Here is a 14,876-nt window from a genome sequence, read left to right as displayed (position 1 = left end):
TGTGGGTCGGACTCTGTGGGTCAGCTCGGGCTCTGGTCGCTCTAATAACGACTTTATGAACTTCTTTCACTTTCTACACGCGGACGCTGAGCCATGAGAGTATCGAGAGTAACGACTGATTGTCATTAAATGCATGTGCACGTGCAACTATTGATTATGTGATGGATTTAATTGATCCTCTGGAACTCTTTTCAGGGGACTTTCTCTCTGATCATTGAAGCCTGGAACGCGGAGTCTTCAGGACTCGAGTCTACAGGTAAACTGCTGCTGCTGCAGTGGCGCTGCTTCACCGCCAGGCGGCGACAGCGGCGCTGTTTCCCACTGCACACACACACACACAAGTCAGCTTTAGTGCAGAGGTCAGGTGTGAGGAGCACTTTAAAATGTTGGCTGTTAAATATAAAACTAATTACAGACAACCATAAATAGGTAGATTACAGAATATGTTGTATGATTATAGAATAAGAGTTTTTGCATTATTTTGAGTTTGGACACATTCTGAGGACCAATAAGTGCTCAGTTGTCTCACCACGCCGTCCCTCCTTCATCCAGAGAACCAGAACAACCTGATCAGCCGGCTGGCGACCCGCCGCAGGCTGACGGTCGGGGAGGACTGGTCCCAGGACGTGCACTTCGGCAACCAGAGCGAGCTGCGCTACTCCTACCACGTGGTGTGCAACGAGCACTACCACGGCGAGGCCTGCTCCGCCTACTGCCGGCCCCGCAACGACACCTTCGGCCACTACACCTGCGACGACGATGGGAGGCGCCTGTGCCAGGAGGGCTGGACGGGCGAGTACTGCTCTGACCGTAAGTGTCACTACCTGAACCAGGTGGTCCTCCTCAGACCTGATCCAAGATAACGATCCTTTAAAGCATCACCAGGTTGTTGTGATGTTAGTCAGAGGTTTAATGTAAATGATGTCTGCCATCATGAGCTGCTTTATCTCTAATCTGTAATGTAAGTTGTGATATTTGTTCAGTATAAAGTTTTGAGAACGCAGCAGAGGCTGTTTCAAATTTAAAAATAATGAGAATATGTGTGGAGCAGTTCAGCTCCATAAAGCAGCAACATTGGCTGTAAAATGATTTTTAACAGTAGAGGAACCCCTCCTCCTGTTCTCTCCCTCCGTTTTTATTCCAACGTTTCTTCAGATTAGGAGGGAGGATGTGTGTGTGTGGGGGGGGGGGATAGGACCCTTGGCGCTTAATTTTTTTGTCCGGCGGCCTTGAAATTGTTAAGTCAAGCAGTTGTCAACGCCATCGCTGGCCCTGGTGGCTGTGGAGGACAAAAAAAAAGAAGATCTTAGAGCTTCTGTCGTTTCCAGTGTGTGTGTGTGTTGGCTCCGAGGTCTGCTCCTTTTGTTTTGAGCTCAACAATGGGCCCCCAGTCGGCCCCCGGCCCGCCCGCTTTAACAGGGACACGCGCTGGAGCTTAATGTGCGCTGCCTTGCGTGAAAAGAGACGGCATGTGTTGCTTTTGTTGTGTGAGCCAGCTGCTTCGTTCACTACTTAACAAGCACTTGTAGGAGAGTGTGTGTGTGTGTGTGTGGGGGCCCGGACAGGGGGGGGGTTGTTTTGTGATTCGAACATGACACTCACACACACTGACTCATAGTAATATTCTCTCCTTCTTCCTCCCCCTTTCTCCCTTTCCCTCTCTCTTCCTCCACTGCGTTCCCTCTCCTCCTCCTCCCATCAGCCATCTGTGCAGCGGGGTGCAACCAGGACCGCGGTTTCTGCGAGTCTCCCGGGGAGTGTGTGTGCCGGCAGGGCTGGCAGGGCGAGCGCTGCGACGAGTGCGCCCGACACCCCGGCTGCATCCACGGGACCTGCCAGCAGCCCTGGCAGTGCAACTGCAAGGAGGGATGGGGAGGCCTGTACTGTAACCAAGGTGGGTTCGGCCTCCAAGAAGGGCCCGGCCAGTGAGGTCGACGGGCAGCTGACACCAGCTTTATTCAACAGCTCAACCAATTACTCATTTAATGTCCAGAGAGAAGTTTAAAACACACAGATTCTGACTTAAAGCTAACGTTGTTTAGCCACCAGTGAGACTAATGAACCTACTGACCCACAAATGATGTCAGTTTAACCGTTGACTAACCAATCAGCCTGATCTTACCTGTTAAATAGCACAACTATTATATCAGACTCCAGATGTTGTGTGGTCTGCACTGTACTAATTGAGCTTTGGTTATGGTTGACTACAATTCATTAAAATGTTAATTAGATGGTGAATGACTGAATGTGGTCGTTTTTGCATGTTTTTAGCTCATACTTTACACCGTTCAGAAGCTTTTATAACCTTTACCAAACTAATTTTATGTTTATTTCCACTCCAGTCGACATTGTGTCTTAATAGATATTTGTCAGTTATGTTATTGTTGCATGATAAAGGTAAAAAGATACAAAAAGACTCAAAATCCATGTTCTTTTCCAAAATGTATTAATTGCTTTACTTCTTTTGTTTAATTTTTCACCAACATAGCTCATGAAGGCAACATTATTTGACAGCCGACTCTCAATTTTCAGAAGTCGGATCTTCCTGTCAGCACATAAATGCACCAAACCTTTCAACTGTCAACGATAACGCAACCTTTAACCAAAATTAATGTCGACTATAATGGAATAACTATTGCGAGCAAGTTCAAATCTCTGCAAGTAACTTTTCAAATGGTGTTGTAATTAAATGAAGGTATTTGAATACTTGAAAATATGTTTCATACATTGGTAATTCGATAAGGTATTGATAACTATGGCTGAAACAAGGCAAAATGCCAGTATTTTCTTAGTCAACATTGGCATTGCGAACAAGTTCATAACTTTATTTAATCACACATTGCAATTGTGTCATCTTTAGGTTATTATTATATTAATCATTAAACAACAATCATATCGTACAGATAAATGATAGGCAGTGCCTGCAAGAAAGACAGAAAGTGAAAGGAAACAAGCTACAGAGGCACCTGTTTGCAGAAACAAAATGTTAACAGTATGGTATAAACATATAATACATCTTTCTAAATTATATAAACATCTTGTGTCAGCAGGTTTCACTTTAATATAAAGTTGTTTATCATCTGCATAATAGTGAACAACAAAACAAAAATGTTTCCAAAAACCAACATCATCTGAAAAATGACAAATAATCCATAACCTTATTGCAATTCCAATTCCAAATAGATATTTCATGATTAGTCACGTACTATAGCTCTTTACACTATATTCACACTTGAATGCACAATTAGCAATTATTAGAATGTGTTTTTTAACCTTTAAATAAACCTTTACTGGTTATTTCTCAGATATAAAACTCTTTCCTTGGTCCTCTTATGTTTTCCTTTTACTTCACCTGATTATTAAGTTGATCTAGGTGTATTAACGTTTTTGCCCCTAAATGAATGATTTGGACTGTTTTTATAATTTCTGCTATTAACTTTTTTTGTTTAGATCTTTTATTATTGTACAGTAAATTCTAACATTTGTCTTAAAAGCTTGCACATTATGTTTACTCATTTTTACCAGAAGGTTTGAGTGGGTGTGAAACTGCAGATGTTATGATGATGTTGAAGGGAGTAGAGAGGGGATGTCACAGTGTTGTCTTTGTTTATGGATGGTTTTTCCAGAGGACATACAGAACGAGCTGGAAATCTGGGAGCTTGAGCCAAGACCAGAAAACTTTCAAGCAAAACACTAATCTAATCTAAACTAAACAGAATGTTACATATTGTTAAAGTTAGAGCAGACACAACAGCGTTTATAAGTAAAAATCATAGTAGATATAACTTAATGTGGATGTTAATCTTTAAATTTGGGCTCCATCACAATACTACATTACATACTGTATCTGCTACTTGGTCACCCTCACATCTGACTCTCTATCAGACAAAGTAATGTTTTTACAAATCTGAGATGTTCATACAGAAAACACATAAACCTAATGAACATAATTTGTTTTACAAAAATTTGACTAATCTTCTTACTTTTCCTTGCAAATATCTCACCTTCATTTCTAAACATTTTAAGTGATACAAATATTGCTAGTAAAGGGGTGTAAGACATATCATGCCTGCTGTTTCAACACTTCTTGGTGAATGAATTTCAGTGAACTTTACACCTTATGTCAATGTTCTGCAGACAATAAGATATCAACATTTTGCAAGACAATAATTTTAGCTTACCACCCTCCAAAGAGATCAACATAATCTACTGTATGACCACTTGCTTTACTGCCAAACAAAAGGCCAACAATGTCTTGTTTAAATAGGTACACAGTATAGGAAGCCCCGTTCATTTTTATTGTCATAAACCTCCACTAGAAGATCATTTGTGGCTCATGTTTACAGGTTTTTTTTTTTACTTTTTCTTTCCACTTGTAGCTGCCACTGCTTTGAGTTGGTTCAATAACCTAACCTTGCTGTTTCCTCCTCTTTCTTATCTCCAGACCTGAACTACTGCACCAACCACAAGCCATGCCAGAATGAAGCCTCGTGCACCAACACCGGCCAGGGCAGCTACACCTGCACCTGTCGCCCCGGGTTCACCGGCAAGAACTGCGAGATCGAGACCAACGAGTGCGACAGCAACCCCTGCAAGAACGGCGGCAGCTGCACAGTAAGTCAACTCACCTGATCCTTCATCAGCCTAAAAAACCTCTAGATAGTAGCTGTGGACTGAGAAATCTCCATTCCCCCCGCCTCACCTGGTTTTTCCCTCCGGTCTTTCCTCCAGGACTACGTGAACGATTATTCCTGCACTTGCCCTCAGGGCTTCTACGGAAAGAACTGCGAGACCAGCGGCATGACATGCGCAGATGGGCCGTGTTTTAACAATGGAACCTGCGTTGAGAATGTTGCCGGTGGGTACAGCTGCAGCTGCCCACCCGGGTTCACAGGCTCCAACTGCGAGAGGACGAACGACAGATGCAGCAGCAACCCCTGCGCTAACGGTACGAACCACTAGCTTCAGTTCATTACAAAATGAGATAGGAGTTAAATATTTTTAAAGTTCCTATAAGTGAGCACTTAAAGGTTTGTTAGCTACTGAAGAAATGTGGGCACCTTAGTCAATTTGCCAATCATAAACTCAGGTGTGCTGGTTGCAATGAGCTCAAAGAGCTGCAGATTTGACAGTGATATTAGGACTATATGTCTTTCTCAATATGAACACCGACACTTTTGCAAGAACATTATACAAAACTGGCATCATGAACCAGGTGCACCAAAACATGTCTGATGTAAAAACATCTTTTAGTCAGGAAGGAAATCATTTCCTGCATTTCATGTTTGTCAATGAGGCCACAATGTACCAGTTTAATTCTGGTTTGTGGGACTGGTCCTGTACTTACTGAGTGTTCCAAACATGAGCTTATGTGTGATTTCAAAAACACTCTTATCCACACACTTTTTTAGGACAGTCCTGTCGGTACTTGCCAAGATTAAAATTTTACCTGAGCCACAAAACAACCACCAAACCTCTGCTATGTTTGTGTAAAAAAAAACAAAAACAAGTTGTGAAGCTGAATGGAGACAGCCAATAGGACTCAGTGATACTTTCTAAAAGTTCAGACTTGCAGGCGGCCAGCATTCATTCGCAGTGAAGCAGCTCTAAACATTGATGCGTCTCAAGAATCTTGGCCCTTGTTTTGTAGCTTTGATGTTCTGACTGAGAACGCAAGAATCAGATATTTGAATTGTGTTTGCTTCTGTAGTACAACGGCAAAATATTAAGATGAAAATAATTGTCCAGTCTCACTTGTTATGTACATAATCAGATGGAAACATGATGCACTGCTTTCGGTATATAAAGTTTACAAAATCTTTTCTGTTGTAGCTGTAGTGGTTGTAGAGGTATTAGTTGTTATGCACACCCCAGCAAATACATACAAACTTGTATGGTAGAGCCTCTTAGGTCATTGTTTATCTCATTGGCAGCAAAAATACAACAACTTGCCAATCAGGTCGAGTGTCCTGCTACTACCACCGCCAGGACAAACAATAAAGTACTGTTCATTTTAGACTGAGGGTTATCTAATCAGTTAGCCACTCTGAGTTTGGTTGAAGTAGAACTGACAGCCTTGTTGAGCAGCTTAAACAGAGGTAATGTCACTCAGTCAGAACAGCATCTCTTTTGGCGTTGCACTCAGTTAAGCGCTGTCTGGGTATGGGACACCTGCATAAGTTTTCTCTGGAAGTTAATCTGTTGGTAGATCTTTACTCTCACTGACTGGACCCCCCTGCTGCAGTTTAGATGCAGACATGCCAGTATATAAAACGTGGCTCTTTTTCACACCATTCTGTTTGTGAAACCACCCTGATGGTTCACCGCGTAGCCTTTATTGTTAATTGCCGTGGTTGCTTTGCTTTGCTGGGCGACGACCTCTGCTAAATGCCTGCATATCCTGACAAGTGGATTATCGGTCAGTTAATCGTTTATTTATATACCACAGTTCATCCAGTGTCAATCAATATCAAACTGTTTACAACAAGTGGGTATAATGATTAAACGATCTAACAGCAGAGGGTTATAGTCAGAAAACCACCAGAAGATTGAGTGTTTTCAGGTATAAATCTTCACAAACTACTTCATTACATTAGTATAATCTGCTTGGTATTAAAATTATAATTACTTGGTGGACAAAAACAGACATTTGGTGCCTTTTTATTTATTTAAAATTTAAAATGGTTGAGAGCTTTACATATGTTGCAGTTATGTTTCTACCAGAATATTAATCTCTGTGTGAGATGCTTGCATTTCTTTTTATACCGTAACGCAGCAGGTGTCTTATTTTATCCTAAATTAGTGGTGTCATCAGGGGTAATACAGATGTACAGCTGTGTTTCATCTGCATAAGACCCCATATTTCCTGGTGACATTGTACAAGTTAAAAGTGGCCCAAGAATCGAGCCCTGTAATTAATACTGCAAGGGCACGGAGACTTAAAACATTTGCATTAGAATTGGTGTTCAGGACACGTACAATTTGGACAATAGCAGTCTCAGTACTCATAATAATCTCTGAAAACAGACCAAACGGTTTCAAATATGAGAAATTCTGATATGTTAATGTCTTGCAGGTACAATGGAAGCACTTACTTGAAGAATAATTGTCATATTTTTACGTATCAGCCTCTCATAACTGGAATTGGCCCAGACTTCCTAACCAGTGAATCATAACTCATCAAATGCATGTTAAGTGGAAGCAGTTTCTCCTCTGTGTGAAATTGTTATTGTAGGTCCATCTCTTGTTGCATTAAGTCGTAGCAGTATGTCACTTAACAACAGCAATGAGCAAGAATATAAAAGGATAATGACTGCCTCGGTTTAAAGGCCACTGTTAATCGCAAGAACTAATGTGTTGGCGCTGATCCATGGTGGATAAAGTCCACGTACTCGAGTCAATGACCATCTTGTCACTGCACTGAAATACCAATAGTTTATGTAAATACAGTAAAGTCTGTCAATGTTTTTGGTCTCTTCATGAGAAAGTAAAGTTTATTCCTCCGTACGTATGTTCACATATCCAAAACCGAAATTATTACAAACACCAATGTTTCGGACAACAAAGGTTGCTGAAGCATCCTGAACACAAATATTTACAGGATAAGTTCCTGTCTTTGTGTAATCTGACAATGCAATTGGCTTATAGTTCTGTTGGTGCACCGACCAAGATCCTGCAGGACCTGCAGCAGTCCGCTGAGCTTGGTTCAGTTCCAACTACATGAACTTTTGAGTGGATTTGATCTTTGCCTGTATCAGTCTTGTTTGTACATGAAAGTGCTTTAATCCTCAGAGGGAGGTTCTGCTGGTTAAGCATGAAGTGTGAATATCCTGAATGTTCCCAGGAATCAGCCAGTTGTTTATTTTAACTGTGTTGACATTAAGGATAGGAGAGGATAAAAAATGAATGACAGTTTATGTAGCAGCTAACAAAGAAGACATCACTCAAAACTTGAGGTCACTGTCAGCATATGAGCACTGACTGTACTTTAAATTGTTTTAAATTAACTTTTAACTGTCGGATTGATCAAATTCAGTTATGGATTGATTGCTTCGATACTTTATTTGGGATGTAGAGTTTGACTAGTAATTGTTGTTCGGGTTTAAAGCCTCACATCACACATCTGTGTGTGTGTGTTGGAGGGCAGATAAACTCCTTGATTGTCACGCAGGAGCCTCTCAACAGGTGTTATCACTTTCTGTCTCACAACCCAAACATTTCACTCTTTGTTGCCGTTGTAAACAAACCTGTTTTTAGCAGTAGCTCACTCAGCCCTCTCAGTCTGTTTCTCTAGCTGGTTGCACTGTTGTCTTGGGCAGGAATCCAGCGCTGACGGCTCTATCAGACCGCCACCAGCGCCGGGCTGATCCACGGGTCATCTCTCTCTGGAAATGCCTCACAACGATGTTTTACAAGATAATTTAGCCATCGTTGTGGCACGCAAAGTGCATGCGCAACCCCTGCCTGTGCGTTTAACTCATTTACTTTACAAATTGCATTCACTTTACATCACTGCTGAACATTTTCCAAAACATGCAGTCAGTTTTTCATCAGCCATTATTTTCGTTTTTTTTAAATCACCTTGCAGAGACTTGATGCAATAGTGACAAAAGTGACAGTCTATCTGTGGAGCAGGCCACAGTTCAATGTAAACAAAGTAAAATCATCCATACATGCAGCCACGACTAGGATGTCTAATTTTCCTGCCAGCTCACGAATGCACCATTCAGGTTGGAGTTTAGATCAATCAGAATGATTATATCCTTTGACCGAGTTTATTGTAATGGTTAGCAAGTTTCAAGTCTCTGCAAGTTGATTTTCACAGTGAAATGTAATGCAAGCAAGGACTACCTGTAAGGAAGAGTCAGTGGTTTGGAAAATGTCCACCAGTAATCAGGAAAGAGATTATAACGAAATCTTTGGAACTTACAGGACACAATAAAAGAAGCCCAAATGTATTTTCAGTGAACAAACAAGGCTGCATATAGTTTGCTTTCGGGTCAACGGGTCCAGACCTTCTCTATGGGAGCAGACAGATAATCAGGATCAGACGGCTCCACTCACAAAACTGGCATCAACTTTATCACTGAATATTACAATTAAACGTAGAGTTATCGTCGGCCTGCTGAGTGACGTCGTCTCTGAGGGTCCCAGTTGAGCCTTCAGGCCTCCCTCAGGTCCTCATTAGTGTGTAGAAACCACCTCGTGCTTATCTTCAATCTGCAATCATTCCTGCCTCTCAGTGAGCCTGACAGTGGGAAAAAAAGACCCTCATGAGTGCTGACGGATTGGTTGTAGCTCCGCTCTGTTTGCAGTGTTGCAACACATCAGCTTCACTGAACAACCAAATATGGAGCTGATTCAACAGGGTGTTTTTTACATTGGTTAGCCTGCAGTTTGACCCTAAAATCAACCCTATATGTCCTGTTTAAACATCTTCAGTCACTGCAGGAGGAATGTTCCCTTCTATTTCCTTTGTCAGTAAATATCAAACAGACAGCTTGCAAAGATTAAAGTCACTGCTAAACCATGTGACAATAATCTTAAAATAATTGTAAGAATAGTCAGTTTAGTTCTTTTCCTCATTCATAAATCTCTTTCATGCATCTTTCACAGTAAACTTCACCAACACAGAAAACCTCTCTTCAGGGTGTTTCTAATCAAACACACATTTCTTTCCTGATGAGCGGCATCTGTTGTGAGGAAATGTTGTAATAAACACATTTTTTCCCCTCCACTTTACCACTACATCCTCTCTCTCAGCCCTCCTTTCTCTCCAGAAGAAGTCTTCTGTTATGATGATTATATCTTCTAGATTCTAGAGGATTAAAAACTAAAGAAAATTAACTCAGTTTGAGTTTTTTTGTTTGTTACATTAGTTTGAAAAATAATCTCTTAACTATGCTATTTTCATATTTGATTACAATATACAGTTTTTTGTATTTAGTCTGTTCAGGCTTGCAGACACCGGCACTCCCCCAAGGCTCCATTGTTGGTCCTCTTTTCTTTCGGGTTGTTAACAGTCTGTGAGAGACCTAAGGGCATCATTATCCATTAGCAGTTTATCTTTTTAGTTTTATATTGGTGAAAAACTTAAATCAGGGCGGTCTTTTATACAGCTTTTACATTTTCTCGTTAACATTATCATTTCTAGCATTTTCTGCACTGATTAGAGGTTATAGCATAAAACATAAAATCTACATTTTCGTTTTTTGTGATTACATCAACAAAGCTGTTTTTTTCTCATCTTCATGTGTTCTGTCGTAATAACTAAACCGTTCTGTCTCTCTCTGTCTGCAGGCGCTCAGTGTCTGGACTTTGCTAAGCGCGTCATGTGCCGCTGTCGTCCAGGCTTCACCGGCCCTCGCTGCGAGACCAACATTGACGACTGTGCCGGCAACCCCTGCCGCAACGCCGGCACCTGCGTCGACGGCATCAACGACTTCACCTGCACGTGCACACTCGGCTTCACCAGCAAGGACTGCTCGGTGCGCACCAGCCCCTGCGACCAGTTCCCCTGCGACAACGGCGGCACGTGTTACACCCACTTCACCGGCCCCGTGTGCCAGTGTCCACTGGGCTTCATGGGCGCACGCTGCGAGTATTCTGTCATCATGCCGACTACGAAACCTCCTGGGAATGGCAATGCCCCTTCTGCGCTGATTGCCGCCGTCGCCCTCGGCCTGGTGACGCTGACTCTACTGGTGTGCGCCGCCATCCACATTCTGCGTCAGGTCCGCCGGGGTAGAGCGCTATTGGCCCTTTCCACATCGGTGAAGAACGACCTGGAGACGGTGAACAACCGCAACGCAGTGATCGGTGGGGGTGGACCCAATAACGGGAGCTTGCCAGGAGCACCACTGGGCAGCCTGAAAGAGAAGGAGGCCTTCCTCATCCCCGGAGGACATCTTAAAGTCTCCAACAAGGATGCAGCACTGGTGGAGAAGGGCGGAGACAACATGGCCATGTTTAAAAACAAAATGGCAGACTGTAACCTGGCGAAAGAGGAGCAGCACCTGGCCAAGAACAAGTTTGATCTGTAAGCACCTGATGATGGTTTGATGGCTTTCTGTGTGTTTCATGTTTCCATCCTTTTTACTTTTCCTTTTCTTCTCATCCATTCTATGAATACAAGTCGTTGCATGTTTGTTGTCTGTTATCTGATCAGTCCTTTGTTCACACACCTTCACAAAATATTTCTGTCAATATCTTTGTCGTTGCTGCTGTACCAACCATCCCTCTCTCTCTCTCCCACTCTCTAACAGTAAGAAGTGTGACACGTCCATCATCGTCCCTCCTCTCAGTTTCGCAAAGGACAGTCTGTATCACCCAGTGTTCAGTGTGGAGCAGTGTGTGTTTGCTACTGAGGTGAGGACACGTCTACCAACACAACCACACACACACACACACACACACACACACACAAGGTGTATTTATGGATTCTTTATTTGGTCCATAGGAGACTAATCTCTGGTTTGTCAAACTCTCTTAAGTCAATTATTTCTGGAAGAAAAGAGTCAAAGAGTGCAGTGAGTCTTTAGAGACTTTAAATGAGTTTAAATTACTAGTTTAAACCCCAAGTTGTGTTAATGATGATGGATTATTTTGTTATTGATTACAGCTCTGGGTGCACTGCAAAAAGCTTACAGGACTAGATCAGTCTGTTGCAGACAGTGGTCTGATAATTCATTTATTTTCATCTTCAAAATAATGAGAGTACATAGACACGTTTATCTTTTTAAATAGTGTTGAAATGCTGATTTGAATACTGAAACAGCAAACCATCAGTCTCTATGTAGCTGAGTTAACCTCCAGATATTTACTTGAATAATACGTATCAATGACTCTGACTTCAATTAAAAGATGGAAGTTAATAATAATAATAATAATAATATCACTTTCTTCTATAATTAGAACCGACCAGTCACTTAGTTACTTTGTGTGCAGAAATGTGCACATAAACTGAAAATACAAGTAAATTAAGAAATAAACAAAACAGGCCAACAATAAACTAAACTTTTTGGGTTATCAGTTTGTTCAGAAAAAGGCTTGACATGAAAAAAAGTTAGAATAACAAAAGTGTATGTTGAGAAATGCAAAAATGCTAATCTAGTAACTATCATTTTAGAGACTTTGACTAAAAAAATTGTATTACTTCAAATTCATCATCCTGTTTTATAAATGATGGCATGTTTTTAACTTTGAAGAAAAAGTAAGCATATATGCTGATGACTAACCACTATCTCCTGTCTCGTTCTCAGGTATAACCTCCAGTTTCCAGACCGCCAGTGGAGGAACTTTTATGCTGAAGGCCTGAAACCTTTTCTGTGCAGGACAGTTCACCCAGAGGATCTATTCTAAACACATTATTTTATTTAATATTTATTACTGCTGCTCAACGGAAAGAAACAAAAAAAGGACTTGTTTTTTATTCTTTTCTGCTTTGATATTGACAATGTTTGGATGACAATGACTCTGAAAAGAAAAAGAGCAGTGGAGGAAGAGGAGAGGAAAAAAAGAAAGACTGAATGTCTGGCATCATTTGCACTATTTATCTTTTTTTATACTTTAAAATCTTAATATAATATTTCTGTCTGTATATCTGAATTTTCTTTGGATCAAACGTGAACAAGCGAACAAAAAATAATTGGAACTGTCCGCCAATCGGAAAGACCGGTGCCTTAGCTATGCTCCCTAATCACTGTGGCAACCGTTTCCTGTACAATTTCACAATAAGATGTCAATCCTCAGAGGACCTGCTTACAGGAACGGGAGACAGAACTTTTTATTTGAGGGTCAAACCTGAACTTTCCTACAAGTAATTTTTGTCTGAAAGCTGAACTGGACAGTTTGTGAGTGGCTTTCGATCCTCCCTCCGTCCAGTTTATTTTATTTCTTTGTTTTCTGTGGAAGTGGATAATTACATTGTGGCCTGCAGCCTTACAATCATATAAACTGAAGTGCCTCTTCTTATACAAAAAACTGCAGCAGGACTTAAATCCAGGACTCTGGACTTTCTTATGGAAACCAGTGCAGGTTTTTATAAACCTATTGAACTGCACTGGAACCAGCCCTTTCTACTGGTGATGTGTTTTTCCATCCATCATTCTGTTCCATTCTTCAACTCAATCCCATATTCCAGTCTAAATAAGGTTTCATGTAAATCAGGGAGAGTTTATACCTTAATCAACAATTAACTGTTTCCTATATTTTCACCTCATGGATTATAATCTACATTTCACAGTTTGAAGATATAAAACAAAAGTCAAACGCATCACAGGCTGGATAAAGGTTCAGCCCGGCTGGTATCATCTTACAAATCAGGTTTTCTGTTTGTCTGCTTATAAGATTTTCTATCAATCAAAAAACTAAAAAAACTAAACGCTGCCTTTTCTCTCTCTTGCTGCCTTTATCAACCACTGTTGTCACTGTAAGCGAACACCTGCTGCCCAAGACTCAACCTGAAGTCATCAGTTTGAGTCTGAACAGTCACAGCTGCGGGTGATTTGATTTAATATTTAAAGTTTTTACAACAGTGAAGGACTCCAAAGAGAGTTTTTTTTGTAATTCCTTCCTTTTACTGAATCTATTCGATACCAAAAATATGTGTTGTTCCTGTGTAGTCGTGTCTTTGTACTATCTTTGTTAATTTAAGAAAACAATGCAATGTGTACATATCCTCCATAAGATAGTTTTCTTATTTAAGTTTGCCCTTTGTAAATAATTTTGTATTTATAAAAGAGAATTGTATATATGTCTATGTTAATGTGCCTAATGTCTCAGTCAGAATCAAAAAATATATTTTTTCATAAATAAATTAGAAAAATAACATTAATGTCACTGTGTTGTTTCACGTTTCTTCCTGTGTGCGTACAATGAGCTCTTCTTTTAACATACCACATATGCAACAGATAATAAATAATAGCATTTCCTGATATACAAAGTAATGCATGAGGTGAAGACACCACAATGCTTTTATTATCTGTGTGGAAATGATGATTTCCACGTGTCTGTCTCAAATGATTTCATTTGCTTTGAAGACAACTCCAAGCACTGATCAGGAAACAGTGCTGTCGGATATGACATCATAAAAAGGACGACGAAAACAAATAACATCTGGTATCATCTAGCAGAAATGGAGGGTTGACCTAGCTACTCCCTGAACCTTTGACAGGATCCCATGTTCTTCTTCAGTTGTAAAGTGTGTCTTCAAGTCATGATTCAATCTCCTTGCTCTAGCATTAAAAAGTCTAGTTTTTGTCAAACATTTCCTAACTATTTACCAGGCTATCTAGATTCTTCTTGTGTGCAAATAAATAATTATATCAACAATAAATGATCAATAACCTGGTTGGACAACATAAAGTTTAAGTAGTAATAATGTCAGGTGCAGGAAAGTGAATAAAAGTCATGGTTTCCACTCTTTGCAGAACATTTTCCAGGAGTTGTTTTGACTATACAGGACAGCACCTGCTCACGAACGGTCATATAATTTACTGGTAGGCCTCGTAGGTGGTCAGCGTTTGTGGGACACACAGCTTTAGCTCGCTTTTGCAATGTGAGTCGATGTTCTTACCGCAACCGATGTTTCTGCTGTGTTCTCAGCAGAGCAGTCTCCAGCGACTTGACCACAATTTTTTTCTATCCACAGCTGATAACAGTTCAAATTAAGTTGAATGTATTTTATTGTAACAGAAAGTGTACCTTCTAGAAGCTAGAAAGTGTTTGTCCCACATACAATTAGGATCACTGTGCTACAGAAAGATTAGACTTGACACAGAAGAGGTTTCTTTGCGTCTGGTTAAACTTGGGTTTACATAGGCGATCGAGTAATACAATACAAATTTCCAGGACAACATAGATTATTTCCAGGAAAT

At 40.7% G+C, this 14,876-nt stretch overlaps 1 protein-coding gene across 1 annotated transcript in view; it reads left to right on the top strand.

Moving 5' to 3' along the window:
• dlc (deltaC) overlaps positions 1 to 13,523 on the top strand; it is a gene marked incomplete at its 5' end in the record, with an annotated part of 13,892 nt that extends 369 nt beyond the window's left edge. The window contains 8 exon segments of the mRNA XM_035680714.1: positions 196 to 256; positions 553 to 810; positions 1,703 to 1,894; positions 4,445 to 4,614; positions 4,732 to 4,948; positions 10,300 to 11,038; positions 11,265 to 11,367; positions 12,261 to 13,523. Coding sequence (XP_035536607.1) covers positions 196 to 256; positions 553 to 810; positions 1,703 to 1,894; positions 4,445 to 4,614; positions 4,732 to 4,948; positions 10,300 to 11,038; positions 11,265 to 11,367; positions 12,261 to 12,266 — 1,746 coding nt within the window.
• Between the last annotated feature and the right edge of the window lie 1,353 nt (positions 13,524 to 14,876).

This window comes from Morone saxatilis, unplaced genomic scaffold (genome assembly GCF_004916995.1).
Source record: "Morone saxatilis isolate NCDOM2014 unplaced genomic scaffold, NCSU_SB_2.0 Contig8, whole genome shotgun sequence".
Taxonomy (NCBI): domain Eukaryota; kingdom Metazoa; phylum Chordata; class Actinopteri; family Moronidae; genus Morone; species Morone saxatilis.
Note: the sequence above shows the minus strand (reverse complement) of the source record. Positions and strands in the feature narration are given on the sequence as shown.